Source organism: Rhinoderma darwinii, chromosome 1 (assembly GCF_050947455.1).
Source record: "Rhinoderma darwinii isolate aRhiDar2 chromosome 1, aRhiDar2.hap1, whole genome shotgun sequence".
Lineage (NCBI taxonomy): Eukaryota > Metazoa > Chordata > Amphibia > Anura > Rhinodermatidae > Rhinoderma > Rhinoderma darwinii.
The window spans coordinates 182474973-182497077 of NC_134687.1; the positions used below are offsets into that span (position 1 = coordinate 182474973).

Sequence of the window (22105 nt, forward strand, 5' to 3'; positions counted from 1 at the left end):
ATTGATTATATAACTGCGTATTCAATATGTTTTGGTAAACAGCTAAAATGCCAAACCTTGTGTCACTGTCCAAATAACTCTGGACCTAACTGTGTGTGTATATATATATATATATATATATATATATATATATATATATACACACAGTGGATATAAAAAGTCTACACACCCCTGTTAAAATGCTGTTAAGGTTTTTGACATGTTACAAAATGAGTCCAAGATGAATAATTTCAGAATTTTTTCCACCTTTAATGTCACCTATAATCTGTACAATTGTTTTGAAAAACCAACTGAAATCTTTTAGGGTGTAAAAAGAAAAATAAAGAACAAAAATAATGTGGTTGCATAAATATGCACACCCTTAAACTAATACTTTGTTATATTACCCTTTGACTTTATGACAGCATTCAGTCTTTTCGGGTAAAAGTCTATCAGCATGGCAGATCTTGACTTGGCAATTGTTGCCCACTCTTCCTTGCAAAAGTGCTCCAAATCTGTCAGATTGCGAGGGCATCTCCTGTGTACAGCCCCTTTCAGGTCAACCCACATATTTTCAATAGGATTCAGATCTGGGCTCTGGCTGGGCCATTCCAAAACTTTGATCTTCTTCTGGTGAAGCCATTCTTTTGTTGATTTGGAGGTATGCTTTGTGTTTTTGTCGTGCTGAAAGGTGAAATTCCTCTTCATCTTCAGCTTTTTAGCAGAGGCCTGCAGGTTTTGTGCCAATATTGACTGATATTTGGAACTGCTCATAATTCCCTCCACCTTGACTAAAGCCCCAGTTCCAGCTACAGAAAAACCGCCCCAAAGCATAATGCTGCCTCCACCATGCTTCACTGTGGGTATGGTGTTCTTTTGGTGATGTGCAGTGGTGGCTTTGCACCAAACATACCTTTTGGAATTATGGCCAAAAAGTTCAACCTTGGTCTCATCAGACCATAGCACGTTTTCCCAAATGCTTTTGGCAGACTTGATATAGGTCTTTGCAAAACATAGCCGGGCTTGGATGTTTTTCTTAGAAAAGGCTTTCGTCTTGCCATCCTACCCCACAGCCAAGACATATGAAGAATACGGGAGATTGTTGTCACATGCACTACACAACCAGTGCCTGCCAGAAAGTCCTGCAGCTCCTTTAATATTGCTGTAGGCCTATTCGTAGCCGGCCGGACCAATTTTCGTCTTTTCATGAAGTTTTGAGGGCATCCTGTTCTTGGTAATGGCACTGTTGTGCCAAATGTAATCCACTTCTTGATGACCGTCTTCACTGTGTTTTATGGTATATCTAATGCCTTGCAAATTCTTTGGTACCCTTCTCCTAACTGATGCCTTTCAACAATCAGATCCCTTTGATGTGTTGTAAGCTCTTTACGGACCATGCCTTTTGCTGTCACATGCTGCAAAGAAAATGTCAGAAAAATCCTAATAGAACAGCTGAACTTTATATGGGGTTACTCAGAATCACCTTAAATAATGGCAGCTGTGTACTGACTACTATTTAACATGAGTTTAAATGTGATTGGCTAATACTGAACACAAACACATCCCAACATATAAGAGTGTGTCCACACTTATGCAACCACATTATTTTATTTTTGTTATTTTTATTTTTCCCCTCTAAAGGATTTCAGTTTGTTTTCCAATGGAATTGTACAGATTATGGGTCACATTAAAGGTGGAAAAACTTTTGAAATTATTTATCTTGTACTGATTTTTTAACATGACAAAAACCTGGCATTTTAACTGGGGTGTAGAATTTTTATATCCACTGGGAGTAAATATTTAGCATTTTAGATCCATCATGAATAATGACTAAGCTTTCCGTAGGCGCCCCCAACTCTTGGCCCTTGAAGTTCATAGTTCAGGGTAGTGGTCAGATGGACAATCATACAGCTAATAGCTATTGGCCCAACGATAGAGCGAGTTTTCTTTAAAATCAAATTTAAATACATAGATTCTGACCCCGGCCCCTATGGTTCTCTAGGCTATTCCATCCACCCTTGTATCAGCTCAGTTTTCCTGTATAGTATAATCTATAATATTTCCCTGTACACTTAGAACTTACTACTATGTTTGCTATTTGGGGACTCTCGCTGTGGAGTTCATTTTTTGGCTTGATATGCAACACACGGGTTGGTATGGCTTCTGGGACCTATTCTGATTTCTGGTGATACCCTGGTCTCTATACCACTCTATTTTACACTGACTATTCAGTGTTGGTTACTAGTTTTTCTTGCATACCATTCTTTACAGGGTCTGTATTATATTGTTCTGTTTTAGCATGCTCTTTGGAGACACATTTTGTGGTGTCTGTTATCCTTGTAATTTACATTTATGGCATGACTATCAGAGCGACCCTGTATGGCATTATTGAATGTTGAATATATGCCATTTTGAGTAGCCTTATGTTCTCCACACTGTATATTTTAATTGTTTGTGGTTTTTAGGTCCTGATGGCCAACATGTTCTTATGCATATTGTAATAAAAAATGTATATTTTTTGCAAGTTACTGATTGTACTTGGTGTTATTTTTTCCCTTCGGGGAGTTATGATCTGTCCTCACATACAGCTATAGGTATTTATTGTCTGTTCTTCTTTGATATGTGTGGACGTTTACTATAACGTTTATCGTTAGGTCTGGTTCAATATAGGTATTCATTATGTTTGCTATATGTTTGTAAGTGTTATTGTCATTGAATATCTTCATAAAAGTACATATGTACATACCAGCACATAGAGCATTTTTCGCACTCTGTCTGATATGCTCGAACCAATCACAGTAGCCAAAACTTCTATGTAAACTCCTGTTGATTCGAGTGGAATTACAACAAAGTACACCACCTTGGATGATTTTGCTGGTACTCTAACTATTTCCAGGTAACCTTTGGATTTGGTTGCCAAACTGCATATATTCTCATTATAAAAGAATTTCACCTTCACCTGAAAAAAAAAATAAAGAGAAAAAGTAATGGAAATAGAGCAAAATAATATTTGTTGGGGGTTAAAATACTTACTCTTACAGTTTGTATAAAACAAAAAACAAACTTATTTTTTGCCAAGGCTAGGACAGCTAGTAGCCAGTGATTTTAAGGGTATGTTCACACATCAGCGTCCGTTACGGCTGAAATTACGGTGCTGTTTTCAGGAGAAATCAGCACCGTAATTTCAGCAGTAATGGCATGTGCAGGCGTCTTTCGCTGCGTCCATTACGGACGTAATTGGAGCTGTTTTTCCATGGAGTCCATGGAAAACGGCTCCATTTACGTCTGAAGAAGTAACAGGCACTTCTTTGACGCGGGCGTCTTTATTACGCGCCGTCTTTTGACAGCGGCGCGCAAAAAAAATGACCGTCGGCACAGTACATCGTAAAACCCATTCAAATGAATGGGCAGATGTTTGCTGCCACTTTGGAGCCGTATTTTCGGACGTAATTCGGGGCTAAAACGCCCGAATTACGTCCGTAAATAGGGTGTGTGAACATACACTAAGACTAAATACAACATTTTATTGTACATTATTTTATGTTGTTCATATCTATCTTTATATATATATATATATATATATATATATATATATATATATATATATATATATATAGTGAAGGAAATAAGTATTTGATCCCTTGCTGATTTTGTAAGTTTGCCCACTGTCAAAGACATGAACAGTCTAGAATTTTTAGGCTAGGTTAATTTTACCAGTGAGAGATAGATTATATAAAAAAAATTACAAAAAATCACATTGTCAAAATTATATATATTTATTTGCATTTTGCACCGAGAAATAAGTATTTGATCCCTTTGGCAAACAAGACTTAATACTTGGTGGCAAAACCCTTGTTGGCAAGCACAGCAGTCAGACGTTTTTTTTTGTAGTTGATGATGGTGTTTGCACACATGTTAGATCGAATTTTTGCCCACTCCTCTTTGCAGATAATCTGTAAATCATTACGATTTCGAGGCTGTCGCTTGGCAACCCGGATCTTCAGCTCCCTCCATAAGTTTTCAATGGGATTAAGGTCTGGAGACTGGCTAGGCCACTCCATGACCTTAATGTGCTTCTTTTTGAGCCACTCCTTTGTTGCCTTGGCTGTATGTTTCGGGTCATTGTCATGCTGGAAGACCCAGCCACGAGCCATTTTTAATGTCCTGGTGGAGGGAAGGAGGTTGTCACTCAGGATTTGATGGTACATGGCTCCATCCATTCTCCCATTGATGCGGTGAAGTAGTACTGTGCCCTTAGCAGAGAAACACCCCAAAAACATAATGTTTCCACCTCCATGCTTGACAGTGGGGACGGTGTTCTTTGGGTCATAGGCAGCATTTCTCTTCCTCCAAACACGGCGAGTTGAGTTAATGCCAAAGTGCTCAATTTTAGTCTCATCTGACCACAGCACCTTCTCCCAATCACTCTCAGAATCATCCAGATGTTCATTTGCAAACTTCAGATGGGCCTGTACATGTGCCTTCTTGAGCAGGGGGACCTTGCGGGCACTGCAGGATTTTAATCCATTACGGCGTTGTAATGGCAGGAAGGAGGTGAAGGAAAAGTGAGCCCTAATCTACCCACCGCCCTGTCCCTGCCTACTTGCAACGACCCGCCCTAGGCGACGAGGTACAACTGGGCGGCGGTCCCTACGCTGGCTAAGTGCACAGGAAGACAAACAGGGAACACGCAAGGGAAGGGGCAGTAGCCACGGAACGCCACGAGGAAACGGGGCGGCGAACGAACAGTCAGGACCAGGACGAAGTGAGTACACCCGAGCGGGCACGGAGACAGAAGCAAGCCAGGGGCAAAGCAAAGCAGGTCAAGCAGAACTGCAGCAAGGCAGAAGCACGGCAGAAGCAGGCTGGAGCAAGCAGCAGTGGGGCCAGGAATCCAAAAGAATTACAAGCACTGAGGGAGAGCACAGGGCAGGTAATAAAGGGCAGGGGGCGGAGCTAACTCCGACAGACCAGGCCGCGATAGGCTCTCCCACTCCTGAGCCTGCCACCCTGGTTGGTGGGAGATGGTGTCAGTCGAACAGGTCTGGCCTCAGGTGTGGATTGATTAATCCCAGGAGTATAGCTAGATGAAGTACCTGGCAGATCCCTAACAGTACTCCCCCTTTTATGAGGGGCCACCGGACCCTTACTAAGGGGACCCGGTTTAGTGGGGAAGAGGAGGTGGAACCTCCTGATCAATACCCCAGCGTGAACATCACGGGCAGGTACCCAAGTCCTCTCCTCCGGCCCGTATCCTCTCCAATGGACCAGGTACTGGAGGGAGCCCTGGACCATCCTACTGTCCATAATCTTGGCCACCTCGAATTCCACCCCCTCAGGGGTGAGAACGGGAACAGGAGGTATCCTCGAGGGGGACCAGGACGGGGAGCAGCGTTTAAGGAGGGAGGCATGGAAGACGTCATGTATGCAAAAGGATGGGGGGAGCTCCAGACGGAAGGATACAGGGTTGAGTACTTCAATGATCTTATAAGGTCCAATAAATCGGGGAGCAAACTTCCTGGACGGGACCTTAAGGCGCAAGTTCCTGGACGACAACCAGACCAAATCCCCGACGACAAACCGGGGGTTAGCAGAACGTCTACTATCCGCCTGAATCTTTTGTGCGCTCTGGGACGCCTCTAGGTTCTTCTGAACCTGGGCCCAGACAGTGCACAGTTCCCGATGAACCTCCTCTACCTCAGGATTATTGGAACAACCAGGGGAGACGGAGGAGAACCTTGGGTTAAACCCGAAATTACAGAAAAACGGGGAGACCCCTGACGAGTTACTGACCCGGTTATTCAGGGAAAATTCAGCAAGGGGAAGGAATGAGACCCAATCGAATTGACAGTCAGAGATGAAACACCTTAAATATTGTTCCAGGGATTGGTTGGTCCTTTCCGTTTGGCCATTAGTTTCGGGATGGAAGGCGGAGGAGAAGGACAGATCAATCTCCAACTTTTTACAAAAAGCTCTCCAAAATAAGGAAACAAATTGTACCCCTCTGTCAGAAACGATATTGACTGGGGCCCCATGGAGACGCAGGATGTGTTTCACAAACAAAGAAGCTAACGTCTTGGCGTTAGGTAGCTTCTTAAGGGGCACAAAGTGGCACATCTTGCTGAAGCGGTCGACTACCACCCACACCACCGACTTGCCCTGAGATGGAGGCAAATCGGTGATAAAATCCATGGAGATATGGGTCCAAGGTCTCTGGGGGATGGGCAAGGAACGTAGTAGGCCCGCAGGTCGGGACCTAGGGGTTTTGGACCTAGCGCAAACCTCACAAGCGGCGACGTAAGCCCTAACATCTTTAGGCAACCCAGGCCACCAATAGTTTCTGGTAATGAGGTGTTTGGTGCCCAAGATGCCAGGATGACCAGATAGAGCGGAGTCATGGTTTTCCCTGAGTACCCTCAGCCGGTATTGCAGGGGAACAAACAGTTTGTCCCCAGGGACGTTCCCGGGAACTGCACCCTGATCAGCCGCGATATCAGAAGCTAAATCAGAATCCGTGGCAGAGACGATTATACCAGGGGGTAAAATACAAGCAGGATCCTTCTCGGAAGGAGGATTGGCCATGAAACTACGTGACAGAGCGTCAGCCTTAATATTCTTGGACCCAGCCCTATAGGTAACCAAGAAATTAAATCTGGTAAAGAATAGTGCCCACCGAGCTTGTCTAGGATTAAGCCTCCGGGCCGATTCTAGGAAAACCAGATTCTTGTGATCCGTAAGGACCGTTACCTGGTGTCTGGCCCCCTCCAGGAAGTGCCGCCACTCCTCAAAAGCCCATTTAATGGCTAGAAGTTCGCGGTTGCCAATATCATAGTTACTCTCCGTGGGCGAAAACTTCCTAGAGAAGTAAGCACAGGGGCGGAGATGGGTGAGGGAGCTGGTACCCTGGGACAAGACGGCCCCCACTCCCACCTCGGAAGCGTCAACCTCCACAATAAATGGCTCCTCTTGGTTGGGCTGAATCAGCACGGGGGCCGAGATAAAGCACTTCTTGAGAGTCTCAAAGGCCTGGACGGCCTCAGGGGGCCAATGGAGGACATCGGCACCCTTGCGGGTAAGGTCCGTAAGAGGCTTAGCGACGACCGAGAAGTTGGCAATAAATCTCCTGTAATAGTTGGCGAACCCTAAAAAACACTGTAACGCCTTAAGGGAGGCAGGTTGGACCCATTCCGCCACAGCTTGAACCTTGGCAGGGTCCATGCGGAATTCATGAGGAGTGAGGATTTGCCCTAAAAATGGTATCTCCTGTACCCCAAAGACACATTTTTCAGTCTTAGCAAACAGATTATTCTCCCGAAGGACCTGGAGCACCTTCCTGACATGCTCCACGTGGGAGGACCAGTCCTTGGAAAACACCAGTATGTCATCAAGGTACACAACAAGAAAATTACCCAGGTACTCTCTCAGGATTTCATTAATAAAATTCTGGAAGACAGCAGGGGCATTACACAACCCAAAGGGCATGACCAGGTATTCGAAATGACCCTCGGGTGTGTTGAACGCAGTTTTCCACTCATCCCCCTCTTTGATGCGGATAAGGTTATATGCCCCCCGTAGATCGAACTTAGAAAACCATTGGGCTCCCTGAACCTGATTAAAAAGATCCGGAATCAAAGGAAGTGGGTACTGGTTCCTTACGGTGACCTTATTCAGGTTACGATAATCAATGCACGGCCTAAGACCACCATCCTTCTTCCCCACGAAGAAGAAGCCAGCACCTACAGGAGAAGTCGAGGGGCGAATGAAACCCTTGGCCAGGCATTCTTGGATATACACCCTCATGGCTTCACGTTCAGGACATGAAAGATTAAATATCCTACCCTTAGGAAGCTTGGCACCAGGCACCAAATCGATAGCGCAATCGTAATCTCTATGGGGGGGCAACACCTCGGAGGCCTCCTTAGAAAACACATCGGCGAAGTCCTGAACAAACTCAGGAAGCGTGTTTACCTCCTCCCGGGGAGAAATAGAGTTAACAGAAAGACATGACATAAGACATTCATTACCCCATTTGGTGAGATCCCCAGTATTCCAATCAAATGTGGGATTATGCAACTGCAACCAGGGAAGGCCTAAAACCAGATCAGACGATAATCCCTGCATCACCAGTACAGAGCACTGCTCCAAATGCATGGAGCCAACCAGGAGTTCAAAAACAGGAGTATGCTGAGTAAAATAACCATTAGCAAGGGGGGTTGAGTCGATTCCTACTACAGGGATAGGATAAGGTAAATCAATACAAGGCATCTTTAGAGACATAGCAAATTCCACAGACATGATATTAGCAGATGAGCCAGAATCCACGAAAGCACTGCCCGTGGCAGACCGGCCAGCAAACGAGACCTGAAAGGGAAGCAAAATTTTATTGCGTTTCACATTAACGGGAAATACCTGTGCGCCCAAGTGACCTCCCCGATGATCACTTAGGCGCGGAAGTTTTCCGGCTTCTTATTCTTGCGCCTGGGACAGGTGTTCAGTAGATGCTTGTCGTCCCCACAGTAGAAGCAGAGACCATTCATTCTGCGAAACTCCCTACGTTGTCGAGGGGACATGGAGGCCCCGAGTTGCATAGGTACCTCCGAGTCCTCCGTGGAGGGGCGAGGAGACGGGACCTCGGGGGGGATCGCAGAAAAGTCAGAGGGGAGCACATTGAAGCGTTCTAGCTGACGTTCCCTGAGACGTCGGTCAAGTCGTACTGCTAGGGCCATAACCTGGTCAAGGGAGTCAGGCGAGGGGTAGCTAACCAGCAGATCCTTCAGGGCGTCAGATAATCCTAACCTAAACTGGCACCTTAGGGCCGGATCGTTCCACTGAGAAGCTACGCACCACTTCCTAAAATCAGAACAGTATTCCTCAACCGGTCTCCTACCCTGACGTAAGGTCACCAGCTGACTCTCGGCTAAAGCAGTCCTGTCAGTCTCGTCGTAAATGAGTCCGAGGGCAGAGAAAAAACGATCAACAGAGGAAAGTTCAGGGGCGTCAGGAGCCAAGGAGAAGGCCCACTCTTGGGGCCCTTCCTGGAGTCGGGATATGATGATACCCACCCGCTGGTTCTCGGAACCTGAGGAGTGGGGCTTTAGGCGGAAATACAGTCTGCAACTCTCCCGGAAGGAGAGAAACGTCTTACGGTCCCCTGAAAACCGGTCAGGTAGCTTGAGGTCGGGTTCTAGAGGTGAGGTGAGGGGTACTACTAAAGCAGCGTCACCCTGATTGACCCTTTGGGCCAGGGCCTGGACCTGTAGGGAGAGGCCCTGCATCTGCTGGGTCAGGGTCTCAAGGGGGTCCATGATAGCGTCAGCGTAGGAGAAATGGTAGACTAGGTAAGGGCTTGTAATTATGTAATGGCAGGAAGGAGGTGAAGGAAAAGTGAGCCCTAATCTACCCACCGCCCTGTCCCTGCCTACTTGCAACGACCCGCCCTAGGCGACGAGGTACAACTGGGCGGCGGTCCCTACGCTGGCTAAGTGCACAGGAAGACAAACAGGGAACACGCAAGGGAAGGGGCAGTAGCCACGGAACGCCACGAGGAAACGGGGCGGCGAACGAACAGTCAGGACCAGGACGAAGTGAGTACACCCGAGCGGGCACGGAGACAGAAGCAAGCCAGGGGCAAAGCAAAGCAGGTCAAGCAGAACTGCAGCAAGGCAGAAGCACGGCAGAAGCAGGCTGGAGCAAGCAGCAGTGGGGCCAGGAATCCAAAAGAATTACAAGCACTGAGGGAGAGCACAGGGCAGGTAATAAAGGGCAGGGGGCGGAGCTAACTCCGACAGACCAGGCCGCGATAGGCTCTCCCACTCCTGAGCCTGCCACCCTGGTTGGTGGGAGATGGTGTCAGTCGAACAGGTCTGGCCTCAGGTGTGGATTGATTAATCCCAGGAGTATAGCTAGATGAAGTACCTGGCAGATCCCTAACAGGCGTAATGTGTTACCAATGGTTTTCTTGGTGACTGTGGTCCCAGCTGCCTTGAGATCATTAACAAGTTCCCCCCGTGTAGTTTTCGGCTGAGCTCTCACCTTCCTCAGGATCAAGGATACCCCACGAGGTGAGATTTTGCATGGAGCCCCAGATCGATGTCGATTGACAGTCATTTTGTATGTCTTCCATTTTCTTACTATTGCACCAACAGTTGTCTCCTTCTCACCCAGCGTCTTACTTATGATTTTGTAGCCCATTCCAGCCTTGTGCAGGTCTATGATCTTGTCCCTGACATCCTTAGAAAGCTCTTTGGTCTTGCCCATGTTGTAGAGGTTAGAGTCAGACTGATTAATTGAGTCTGTGGACAGGAGTCTTTTATACAGGTGACCATTTAAGACAGCTGTCTTTAATGCAAGCACCAAGTTGATTTGGAGCGTGTAACTGGTCTGGAGGAGGCTGAACTCTTAATGGTTGGTAGGGGATCAAATACTTATTTCTCTGTGCACAATGCAAATAAATATATATAATTTTGACTATGTGATTTTCAGTTTTTTTTTAAATATAATCTATCTCTCACTGGTAAAATTAACCTAGCCTAAAAATTCTAGACTGTTCATGTCTCTGACAGTGGGTAAATTTACAAAATCAGCAAGGGATCAAATACTTATTTCCTTCACTGTATATGTATTTAAACCGCTGAAAGTTTAAAGTGTACTTGTACTTTCATAAAACTTCTGACATGTCTTAGTTTTGATCGGTGGGGGTCCAAGCACTGAGATCCCCTCCAATCGCTAAAACTAAGCGGCAAATCTCTCAGGTGAGCCACTTTGTTTCTGATCGGCTCCCCGGAAAGCCAAGTGAGCGATGTACGGACTCATAGACTTTCTATTAAGCACATACACCGCTTGCTCGGCTTTCCAAGGAAGGCCAAGCAGAGCCGATCAGAAAAGAAGCGGCTCAGCACTCACCTGAGCACATCTGCTGCTTAGTTTTAGCAATCGAAGGGGTCTCAGTGCTTGGACCCCCACTGATCAAAACTTCTCACATGTCACTATGACATGTCAAAAGTTTTATGAAAGTACAGGTGAACTTTAAGTGAATAACATTGATTATCTTGTTACAGTGGCACCTGTCAAGGCGTGGGATATATTATACAGCAAGAGAACAGTCAGTTCTTGAAGTTGATTTGTTGGAAGCAGGAAAAATGGCCAAAGTCTGAGCAACTTTGACAGGGGCCAAATTGTGATGGATAGACAACTGGAAAATGGCAGGTATTGTAAGGGTGTTCCCGGTATGCAATAGTTAATATAAGTAGTCCAAGGAAGTACAACCGGCGAACCAGCAACAGGGTCATGGGTGCCCAAATCTTATTAATGTGCTCTGGGAACGAACGCAAGACCGTTTGGTCCGATCCCACAAAAGAGCTACTGTAGCATAAATTGCAGAAAAAGCTAATGCTGACTATGATAGAAAGGTCTCAGCACACACAGTACAAATGCTTGTTGCATTTGTGACTGAGTAGCGACAGACTAGTCAGAGTGTCCATGCTGACACCTTTCCACCGTCGAAAGCTCCTAGAATGGGCATGTGAGCATCAGAACTGGACCATAGAGCAATGGAAGAAGGTGGCCTTGTCTAATGAATCAAGTTTTGTTTTATATCATGTGAACGGCCGGGTGCAAGTTCGTCGTTAACCTAGGAAAGAGTTGGTACCAGGATGTGGTCTAGGAAGAAGGCAAGCCGGTGGAGGCAGTGTGATGCTCTGGCCAATGTTCTGCTGAGAATCCTTGGATCCTGGCATTACTGTGTATGTTACTCTGACACAGAATATACCTAAACATTGTTGCAGAACAAGCTCACCCCTTCATGGCAATGGTATTTCCTAATGACCGTGGTCTCTTTCAGCAGGATAATGCGCCCTGCCACAATAAAATAAATTGTTCAGGAATGGTTTGAGGAACATGACAGAGTTCAAGTTGTTGACTTCTCAATTTAGTCGAGCATCTGTGACATGTGATAGATCCATGGAGGCACCACCTTGCAACTTGCATGACTTTAACCCCGCCTAGTTTGGGCCTTAAGGCTCAGAGCTCATTTTTCAAATCTGACATATTTCACTTTATGTGGTAATAACTTCGCAATGCTTAAACCTATCCAAGCGATTCTGAGACTGTTTTCTAGTGAGACATTGGGCTTTATGTTAGTAGTAAAATTTGGTCGATATATTCAGTGTTTATTTGTGAAAAATAGCAAAATTTCGAGAAAAATTTAAAAAAATAGAATTTTTGGGAATTTAAATGCATCTGCTTGTAAGACAGAGGGTTTTTACCACCCAAAATAGTTGCTAGTTCACATTTCCCATATGTCTACTATATGTTGGCATAATTTTTTGAACATTCTTTTTTTTTCTCTAGGACGTTACAAGGCTTAGAACATAAGCAGCAATTTCTCATATTTTGAATAAAATTTCAAAAGCCTCTTTTATTAGGTACCAGTTCAGTTCTGAAGTGGCTTTGAGGGGCCTATATATTAGAAACCAATAACAAACACCCCGTTTTAGAAACTTGACCCTTCAAAGTTTTCAAAACAGCATTTAGAAAGTTTATTAACCCTTTAGGTGTTTCACAGGAATTTAAAGCAAAGTAGAGGTGAAATTTAGATATTAAATTTTTTGTCAGAAAATCCTTTTTATTCAATTTTTTTCTGTAAAACAGAAGGTTTTACCAGAGAAACACAACTCAATACTTATTGACCAGACTCTTCAGTTTTAAGAAATATCCCACATGTGGCCCTAGTGCGGTAATGGACTGAAGCACCGGCCTCAGAAGCAACGGAGCACGTAGTCGATTTTGAGGCCTCCTTTTTATTAGACACCATGTCCGATTTGAAGAGGTCTTGAGGTGCCAAAACAGTGGAAACCCCCCAAAAGTGACCCTATTTGGCAAACTACACCCCTCAAGGTACTTATCGAGGGGTATAGTGGGCATTTAGAGCCCACTGTTTTTTTGCTGCATTTTTTGGAAAAAGGCTGTGCAATTGAAAATCTAATTTTTCCGATAAAATGTACGAATTTTTAATTTTGACAAGGTATAAAGGAGAAAAAGCACCCCAACATTAGTAAAGCAATTTCTCCCGATTACGACAATACCCCATATGTGGTCATAAACGGCTGGTTGGACAAACGGGAGAGCTCAGATGGGAAGGAGTGCTATTTGGCATGTAGCTTTTGCTGGATTGGTTTCTGGGCGCCATGTCGCATTTGCAGGGCTTCTGAGGTACCAGTACTGGGGAAACCCCTTAAAAATGACGCCATTTTGGAAACTAGACCCCTTGAGGAATTCATTGTAGTTTTCATGGATGCGCCTTTTTGATCAGTTTTGATTCTATTTTTAAGAGGCGTGGTGACTAAAAAACAGCAATTCTTCTATTGTTTTTTATTCTATTTTTTTTTTTTTACAGCGTTCACTGTGCGCTATAAATGACATATTCACTTTATTTTGCGGGTCGATACGATTACGGCGATACCATATGTTTATCGTTCTTTTAAGTCTTATGGCGTTTGCACAATAAAATACTTTTTATTAAAAATCATTTACTTTTTGTGTTGCCTTATTCTGAGAGCCATAACTTTTTTGCCATCAAGAAAGCCGTGCGAGCACTTGTTTTTTTGCGTAACGAACTGTAGTTTCGATTAGTACCATTTTTAAGTACATGCAACTTTTTGATCTCTTTTTTTCCATTTTTTGGAAGGTGAAGTGACCAAAAAATTGTGATTCTTGTATGGTTTATTATTATTATTTTCTTTTACGGCGTTCACCGTGCGGGATAAATAACAAAATACTTTTGTAGTTCAGGCCGATAACGACGCGGCGATACGAATTATGTATAGTTTATTTGTTTATTTATTTTTATTAATAATAAAGGACTAATAAGGGAAAAAGGGGGATTTTTACTTTAAGACTTTTATTTTCTTATTTTTACACAACTTTTTTTTACTTTTTTTACTTTGTCGCACTAGGGGACTTGAGGGCAGGAGGCCCTGATCGCTATTCTAATACAATGCACTACATGCGTAGTGCAGTGTATTAGAGCCGTCAGCTACTCGCTCACAGCAAGCATAGTGGGTCTTGACTTTGTCAGGACCCACTAGGACTCCGTAGATGGCATTGCAACCATCGCCGCCCACTATCATGTAGCGGGCGTCGATGGTGGTTTAACCCCTAAGAAGCCGTGTTCACTATTGAACGCGGCTTCTAAGGGGTTAATCAGCGGGACACACACAGCGATCGATCCCCGTTATAGGAGCTGTGGCAACTATTGAACTATCGCTATTGAATGTGGCTTCTCAGGGGTCAATCAGCGGGGACACAGCGATCGGTCCCCGCTATAGGAGCTGCGGTAACTGCTGTAAGAGACAGCAGCTGTCAACAGCTCCTGTATGTGTCGGGAGGACAGCCGAAATGGCCATTCCTCCCGTGACATACTATTCTGTCATGAACTATGTGGTTACCATGATGGAATAGTACGTCACTGAGTGCGAAGGGGTTAAGGATCGGCTGCTAACATCTTTGTAAAGGATTTGCTGGACACAGCTTCTGTGTCGACGCCCGTGGGCAATCAGTCTGCACCTGCTCCTATGTCTGTGAGACTGACTCCATCTTCCACCACTCAGGATGGCAGGCTTAGGAGTGGGAGAGCCTATCACAGCCTGGCCAGACGGAGCTAGCTCCCGCCCACTGTCTATTTATACCTGCCTTTCCTGTTCCTCCTTTGCCTGTGATTCTTCTATGCTTGTTTCCTGGCTTGCTGCTGCTGCTTGTACTACTCATCATCTGCTTGTTATTGACCTTGACTTTCTGACTACTCTCCTGCTCAGCGTTTTGTACCTCGTTCTCTCCTGGTTTGACTCGGCTCGTTCACTACTCTTGTTGCTCACGGTGTCTCCGTGGGCAGCTGCCCCGTTTTCTCTAGCTTCTGTGTACCCTTGTCTGTTGGTCTGTCTTGCACTTACTGAGAGTAGGGACCGTCGCCCAGTTGTACCCCGTCGCTTAGGTCGGGTCATTGCAAGTAGGCAGGGACTGAGTGGCGGGTAGATTAGGGCTCACCTGTCTGTCTCCCTACCCTGTCATTACAATCTTGGTGCCGGTGGTCTTCAGATGTCATGTAGAGTTCATGACTCACAAAGCTGGATCTACATGGGGCTTATAACTTGATCCGTATCAGCAAAGGTGACGAATAGAAAACTGCATTCAACACCCGAGACGGACACTACGAATATCTTGTGATGCCCTTTGGATTGTGTAACGCTCCAGCTGTGTTCCAGGAATTTGTAAGTCACATCTTCCAGGATCTACCGTATGTCAGTGTGGTGGACAGACATACAGTTGTCTGATGACTCACCGGAAGCATATTCGCCATGTCCTGCCATGGTTAAGGTGGAATAGTCTCTATGCTCAACTTGAAAATAAATCCTTGCCCTTTCGGGGTTATATAATTTTAGATCATGGACTCCAGATGGATCCGGAGAAAGTGAAGTCCGTCTTTGAGTGACCTATTGACAGGAAGAAAATTCTCCTCTGGGGTCATAATTCCAAGGTGGGAGGGCACTCTGGTATCCATAAAACTCAGGACTTTATTTCTCGTCATTACTGGTGGCCCACGCTGCCCAAAGATGTTGTGGACTATGTCTTTTCATGTACCAACTGTGCCCAAAACAAAGCTACCCATTCCAAACCTGCGGGTCTACTCCAACCTCTGCCTGTTCCTGATGGTCCTTGGCAACATATTGCCAGGGATTTTATTATGGATATAGAAAAAGATGTGGTTATAACTAAACCATACCCAATATGAAAACCCAAAAATGCAATGATAATATAGCACGGTGCCATTTCTGATAGGAAATTATGAAAAACAAAAAGAAAAAAGAAAAGAAAAATATTCCAGAAATATGTCTAGGCACTCTTGGGTTAATAGAAAATTATCAAAAGTGTTTTATTTTGAACTCCAGATATAATCGGAAGTATAAATATACATATACACAAATTTAAAAAAAAAATCTCCTGGCCAAGAAAACCATACAATTAGAACTTCTGTACATAGATCAAGTTCCCTAGGATAAATAACATTCACAGTGTATATATATTATTTCAAAAGAATTTCAGTAAAGCCGCTGGGTTATATTCACACTTGCGGTTTTTGACAATATATATTTTTTATCCTTGGAATGGCCAGAGTTCCCATTTCATGTGGTTGGAAATAATTTTTTGAAAAGAATCTTATTATATAGTATGGTACTTATCACAAGAGGATGGCCCTCGTATATTGGGGAACCAGATTTTGCAGCAGGTTTTTTTTCCCCTCCATTTCAATAAAGAGATCCTTGATTTTTGTAAGGATCTATAGTGGTAAGCAGTCTATTCATAGACCCATAGGTCAATATAGCCTTCCAGATTTTATATTCGGCAAGCCCAATTTTTATTCCTTTATATAGGTTTTACCTCCAAACATTCAGCAAGCCCCAGGGAACCATGCGGGGAGGCAGCCAGCCAGGCAGGTGGAGTAGAGGGCCTTCAACAGGTAAGTACCGACATGTATGGCCATATATTTCCTTTAAAGCCTCCAAAACTTCCACCGTCACCTCAGATAAAGCTTTTCTTTCCAGTGTGCCTAGGCATTCCACATCGTACGCCGGAAAGTGCAAGATCCAAAAGGACAAGGGCGCATGCCGGTAACCAGGTAAGTTCCGAAATTGTATGATATCCTCTTTCCATGTGATGTCTCCAACATTGGACAGGGATTTGCAAGGCAGGAATTAGACGTCACTACCCGCCCTGTTTGATCAGGTCAGCTGACGCGTTTCATCCCGGAACGGGATTTCCTCAGAGCTGTTTTATTTTATTATGGATCTTCCTCCTTCTGCTGGTTGTACCACTGTCTGCGTTGTGGTGGATCGTTTTTCTAAGATGGCACATATTGTTCCTCTGACTGGCCTTCCCTCAGCTCCTCGCCTGGCAAATTTATTTGTTCCGCATATTTTTTGTCTACACTGACTGCCCCTCTATATCGTGTCTGATCGGGGTGTACCATTTACGTCTAAGTACTGGAGAGCCCTGAGTAAACTCTTGGATGTAAAATTGGACTTTTCTTCTGCATATCACCCACAATTCAATGGCCAAGTTGAAAGGATCAATCAAGTGCTAGAAAATTATCTTCGTCATTTTATATCTGTTCAACATGACAATTGGATGTATCTTCCATGGGCCGAATTCTCTTACAATAATCACACGAGTGAGTCTACTGCTTCTTCTCTGTTTTTAAAAAAAAAAAAATATATTGTTTACAGCCAAAAAGAGAGGGGGCAAGGGAGGGGTACTGTAAAGCCTGCGGTCACTGACCATCGGCATTCCCCACTCACCGGTAACCGCGACCGCAGGACTCTGAAGCCTTGCTGGCGTCTCCTTGCCCTGAGACGCCTGCACACTCTGCTCTCTCCTCCGGCTGATGCCTGTAGGTGCGCGCGCTGGCTCTTTAAGCCCGGGGCGAGCGCACCAGGAAATTCATCCTAAACCGAACCCAGCATACACGGGATCTATTTTATGTAAGTGCATTAAGGCTAAGGCTGCACGGCAACTTTGCCTGTGACACAGGTCACCCTGCCGGTATCAGAGGTAATGTACCTTCAAGTTGCCGTGACCGCAACAGCAGTAGCAAGGAATCCAAACCAGCGGGACTTCTTGCGCCTATGGTGTTATGGTTCGCGACAACTTCCGGTCGAAAAGCGACCACATTTAATCACATAACTGCGATGTGCGCAGCAATCTTTGGATGCATAACCTGTGTTGCGGATAAAGTCAATGTGTAGACCTGGCCTAAAAGGGCACATGAAAAATGATTATCTAAAGCAGACAACCCTTTTAACATGTGAATGTAGCGGTTACCTACAGTTAGTTTAGCAGAGGGTTAACATGAAAGTTTGAAAGCAGGATATTTGTTTTCATACTTGCCATGACAGGGGCCCCTCACACTAGGCCCCTGTGCAGGGGAAGAGGCTGCACATGCAATATATCCACCCCTGGTAAGAGTCCAATTCAATGTAAGTTCCATTTAACATATAGTTACACATCAGAAGATTGGCAAAACAAATCTAAGTCATATTATTTCAATAGCGTTATGTTAAACATGACAGGATGGTTGAATAAACCATTGAAAAACAAACCGTAGCTTGATTTTGCAGATAGTTGTGTAGTATTGCTCGAATCTGTACTTGCTCATTTTTTACAACACTATACGGCATTCTCAGGTCAACAAAGAACTCTTTAAAAGTGGTCACTTCATAAGAGTTTGATACACAAATGCCTGAAACAAAAGAAAAAATTATATTCATATTGTCAATATGTTACTTCTTTGTCTAATTTTTTTCTGTATATTAAAATCTAGTCCTCATGGTGTCCTGAAATCAGTCAAACCTCTACTAATATGGTAAATATACTTAATAATATGTTCTGGATATTATAATGATAGTGGACCTAACAGCGCAATTATTATATAAGATTGTATTTGGTAGTGGTAATGGAATAAATAGTGCTGTACTTTCAGAAAAATGTTGATATGATACTGAGACCACCCCACTATTGCTGAAACGAAGGTGCAAAAGCGCTCATCTGAGTGCTCTGCACCTTCGGTTGTGATCAGTGCTCCTCATTAGGCTGAAGATGGACTCTATGAGGAGCAAAGATCACAGTTAAAGGTGCAGAGTGCTTAGCTGAGCTCTTCTGCACCTTCGTTTCAGCGGTGGTTGGGGTCTCAGTACAGAGACCCCCACCTATCAAATATTCTGATATGCCTCTATGACATATCAAAAGTTTTCTAAACGTACAGTTACTATTTAAGCACAATATACAATGTAAAAAAATAAATCTTTCTGAGGTGGTCAGTTTACCTCAAGCATATGATTTCCTTCTGCGCAGAAAGCTGCAGGGGAGTAAATGCATAGATAATGTATGCTCAACCAAATGGTTCATCTATAGGTAGTCCTATGCTGTGTGGGAATGGAGCGTATTTTACTTGTGTGCAATTTCTCATTGACAGCTACTTTCATGCAAGTCTCTACAGCGGAAGTGCTAGTTTGCCCAGGTGGGTATTCCCAATGCTTGGTATATAAGGAAACAAAAATACAATAATCAAGCTTATAGTGTCACCATAATTATGCAGCCCTTTTCCCTTAATTAATTTTTTCATGAGTATTAGAAAATACATAAAATATGAAGTGAGTGGTCACCTAACAGAGCTTTCATTTTAGGGTATATAAGATGCTCTGCTAATGGGGAGATAGAGTTGCATTAAAAATTAAATCAGTCTGAGTAGATGGAAGGAAAAATCACGTGAGCTCACATAGACTCATACAGAATCTTATGCACATCTTCCTCCCCAAATAGAAAGATGGTGGGCCATTTAATGGGTGCAGGATAGAGGATAACATACAGTTGTCTCTACACCAGTCCACCAGAAAAAGCTCAGATTAATAGAACCGACTACTTCTAAGATTCTTCATTTCTCATTCCCCAGAATACAGCTAAAAGGCAATTTTCTTAATCTATATGGTTGTTTTTTGCTTTATTTGGTTTTGCCATTAGTACATTAGCTACTGTTTATTTCTTGTTTGAACTAGCCAAATGTTGGTGACCATAACAATATTTAGTCTCCCTCCACCTTACCTTTGTCTTTCTTAATGCTGATTGCTTGAATTATCCAAGTGGTGATGGAATCTGGTAGAGTGAGATCTAATGGCACAGTAACAGTTCTAGAAATTAAACAAGAGACTTGATAAATGAGCTGATACAAGGACTTGTTTGAGTTTTTTACAGTGGACTTATAAATCAAATGTAATGTACTTATTTTGAAAGACTAAGGGGTATGGCACAGGTGACGGCATGCTTTTTTTGTTACCAAAATTGAGATCAGAAGCTAAAGACAAAGTTAAGTGCATATGAAAGGGTTATACCTCCTTACTTTTTAACCCGTTTAGGACTGAGATTCATTAATGTGTTCTGGACTAATACTTTGCGAAGATGAATATTTTTGTCTTTTTCATAGTCTACCAAAACATTTTTATTTGCCTTTCTTATATCATCAGAATGGAACGACTATCGGTTTTTTTCCTTGCTGCTTCTTTCACTTTATATTCTAATTTAGCTGGTACAGCCAATGAAAAATAACACAATAAATAAAACTCTAATTTCCATAAGTATTTACCTGTTACTTGTTGACTTATGGAGCCATTACTGCCCAAATCAAAGATCCCAATTACGGTTTTAATTCTGTCTGCCTTACCTGGCATCTATGTTGCATCCATACATGGCAGTAAAGCAGTTGGGCGGTTAGAGACAAGGCAGCAATTATATGAATTCAGGATCATAAGGATTATTTTATGTAGATTTGGGAAGCCTCCATTTGGCCTTAGCATTAGCGAACATTTAGATGGCCATTTTTCCATGTTTTTTCCATATCTATCTATCTATCTATCTATCTATCTATCTATCTATCTATCTATCTATCTATCTATCTATCTATCTATCTATCTATCTATTTATCTATCTATCTATCTATCTATCTACACCGCATTCCAAATTATTATGCAAATGTTATTTTTCGCTGATTTTCCTAAATAGTCGATGCAAATGACAGTCAGTATAATCTTCAAGCCATCAACCGTTGGAGTATAATGCGAATTTTATTGAACAAATCTCCTAATGATAACAGATTTTTTTTTAGAAGTAAAAAAACTCAAAATGCACTGTTTCAAATTATTATGCACAACAGAGATCAACACATTCTAAAGGTTGTAAAGAGAACTAAAATGGTAATTTGTTGAATTTCCAGCATCAGGAGGTCATATTTACAGAAATCAAAAGCTCTTTCAATCAAAAAAAACTTAACAGGCCAAGTTACATGTTAACATACCCCTTCTTTGATATCACCTTCACAATTCTTGCATCCATTGAATTTGTGAGTATTTGACAGTTTCTGCTTGAATATCTTTGCAGGATGTCAGAATAGCCTCCCAGAGCTTCTGTTTTGATGTGAACTGCCTCCCACCCTCATAGATATTTTGCTTGAAGATGCTCCAAACGTTCTCAATAGGGTTGAGGTCAGGGGAACATGGGGGCCACACCATGAGTTTCTCTCCTTTTATGCCCATAGCAGCCAATGACACAGAGGTATTCTTTTCAGCATGAGATGGTGCATTGTCATGCATGAAGATAATTTTGCTACGGAAGGCAAGGTTCTTCTTTTTGTACCACGGAAGAAAGTGGTCAGTCATAAACTCTACGTACATTGCAGAGGTCATTTTCACACCGTCAGGGACCCTAAAGGGGTCTACCAGCTCTCCCCCCGCGATTCCAGCCCAAAACATGACTCCACCACCTCCTTGCTGACGTCGCAGTCTTGTTGGGACATGGTGGCCATTCACCAACCATCCACTACTCCATCCATCTGGACCATCCAGGGTTGCACGGCACTCATCAGTAAACAACACGGTTTGAAAATTAGTCTTCATGTATTTCTGAGCCCTCTGCAACCGCTTCTGCTTGTGAGCATTGTTTAGGGGTGGCCGAATAATAGCTTTATGCACACTTGCAAACCTCTGGAGGATCCTACACCTTGAGGTTTGCGGGACTCCAGAGGCACCAGCGGCTTCAAATACCTGTTTTCTGCTTTGCAATGGCATTCTAGCAGCTGCTCTCCTAATCCTATTAATTTGTCTGGCAGAAACCTTCCTCATTATGCCTTTATCTGAACGAACCCGTCTGTGCTCTGAATCAGCCACAAATCTTTTCACAGTACGATGATCACGCTTAAGTTTTCTTGAAATATCCAATGTTTTCATACCTTGTCCAAGGTATTGCACTATTTCACGCTTTTCGGCAGCAGAGAGATCCTTTTTCTTTCCCATATTGCTTGAAACCTGTGGCCTGCTTAATAATGTGGAACGTCCTTCTTAAGTAGTTTTCCTTTGATTGGGCACACCTGGCAAACTAATTATCACAGGTGTCTGAGATTGATTACAATGATCCAAAGAGCCCTAAGACACAATACCATCCATGAGTTTAATTGAAAAACTAAAAATTAAATGTTTATGACACTTAAATCCAATGTACATAATAATTTGGAACACGGTGTAGTTCCAAAAAT

General features: G+C 43.4%; 1 protein-coding gene across 1 annotated transcript in view; it reads right to left on the reverse strand.

Annotated features, from left to right (window-relative positions):
- Window positions 1–22105, reverse strand: part of LOC142757730 (venom factor-like) — a 328633-nt gene that overhangs the window by 115650 nt on the left and 190878 nt on the right. Inside the window, 3 exon segments of the mRNA XM_075860640.1 lie at window positions 2726–2938; window positions 18129–18268; window positions 19627–19712. Of these exon segments, the coding sequence (XP_075716755.1) occupies window positions 2726–2938; window positions 18129–18268; window positions 19627–19712 (439 nt within the window).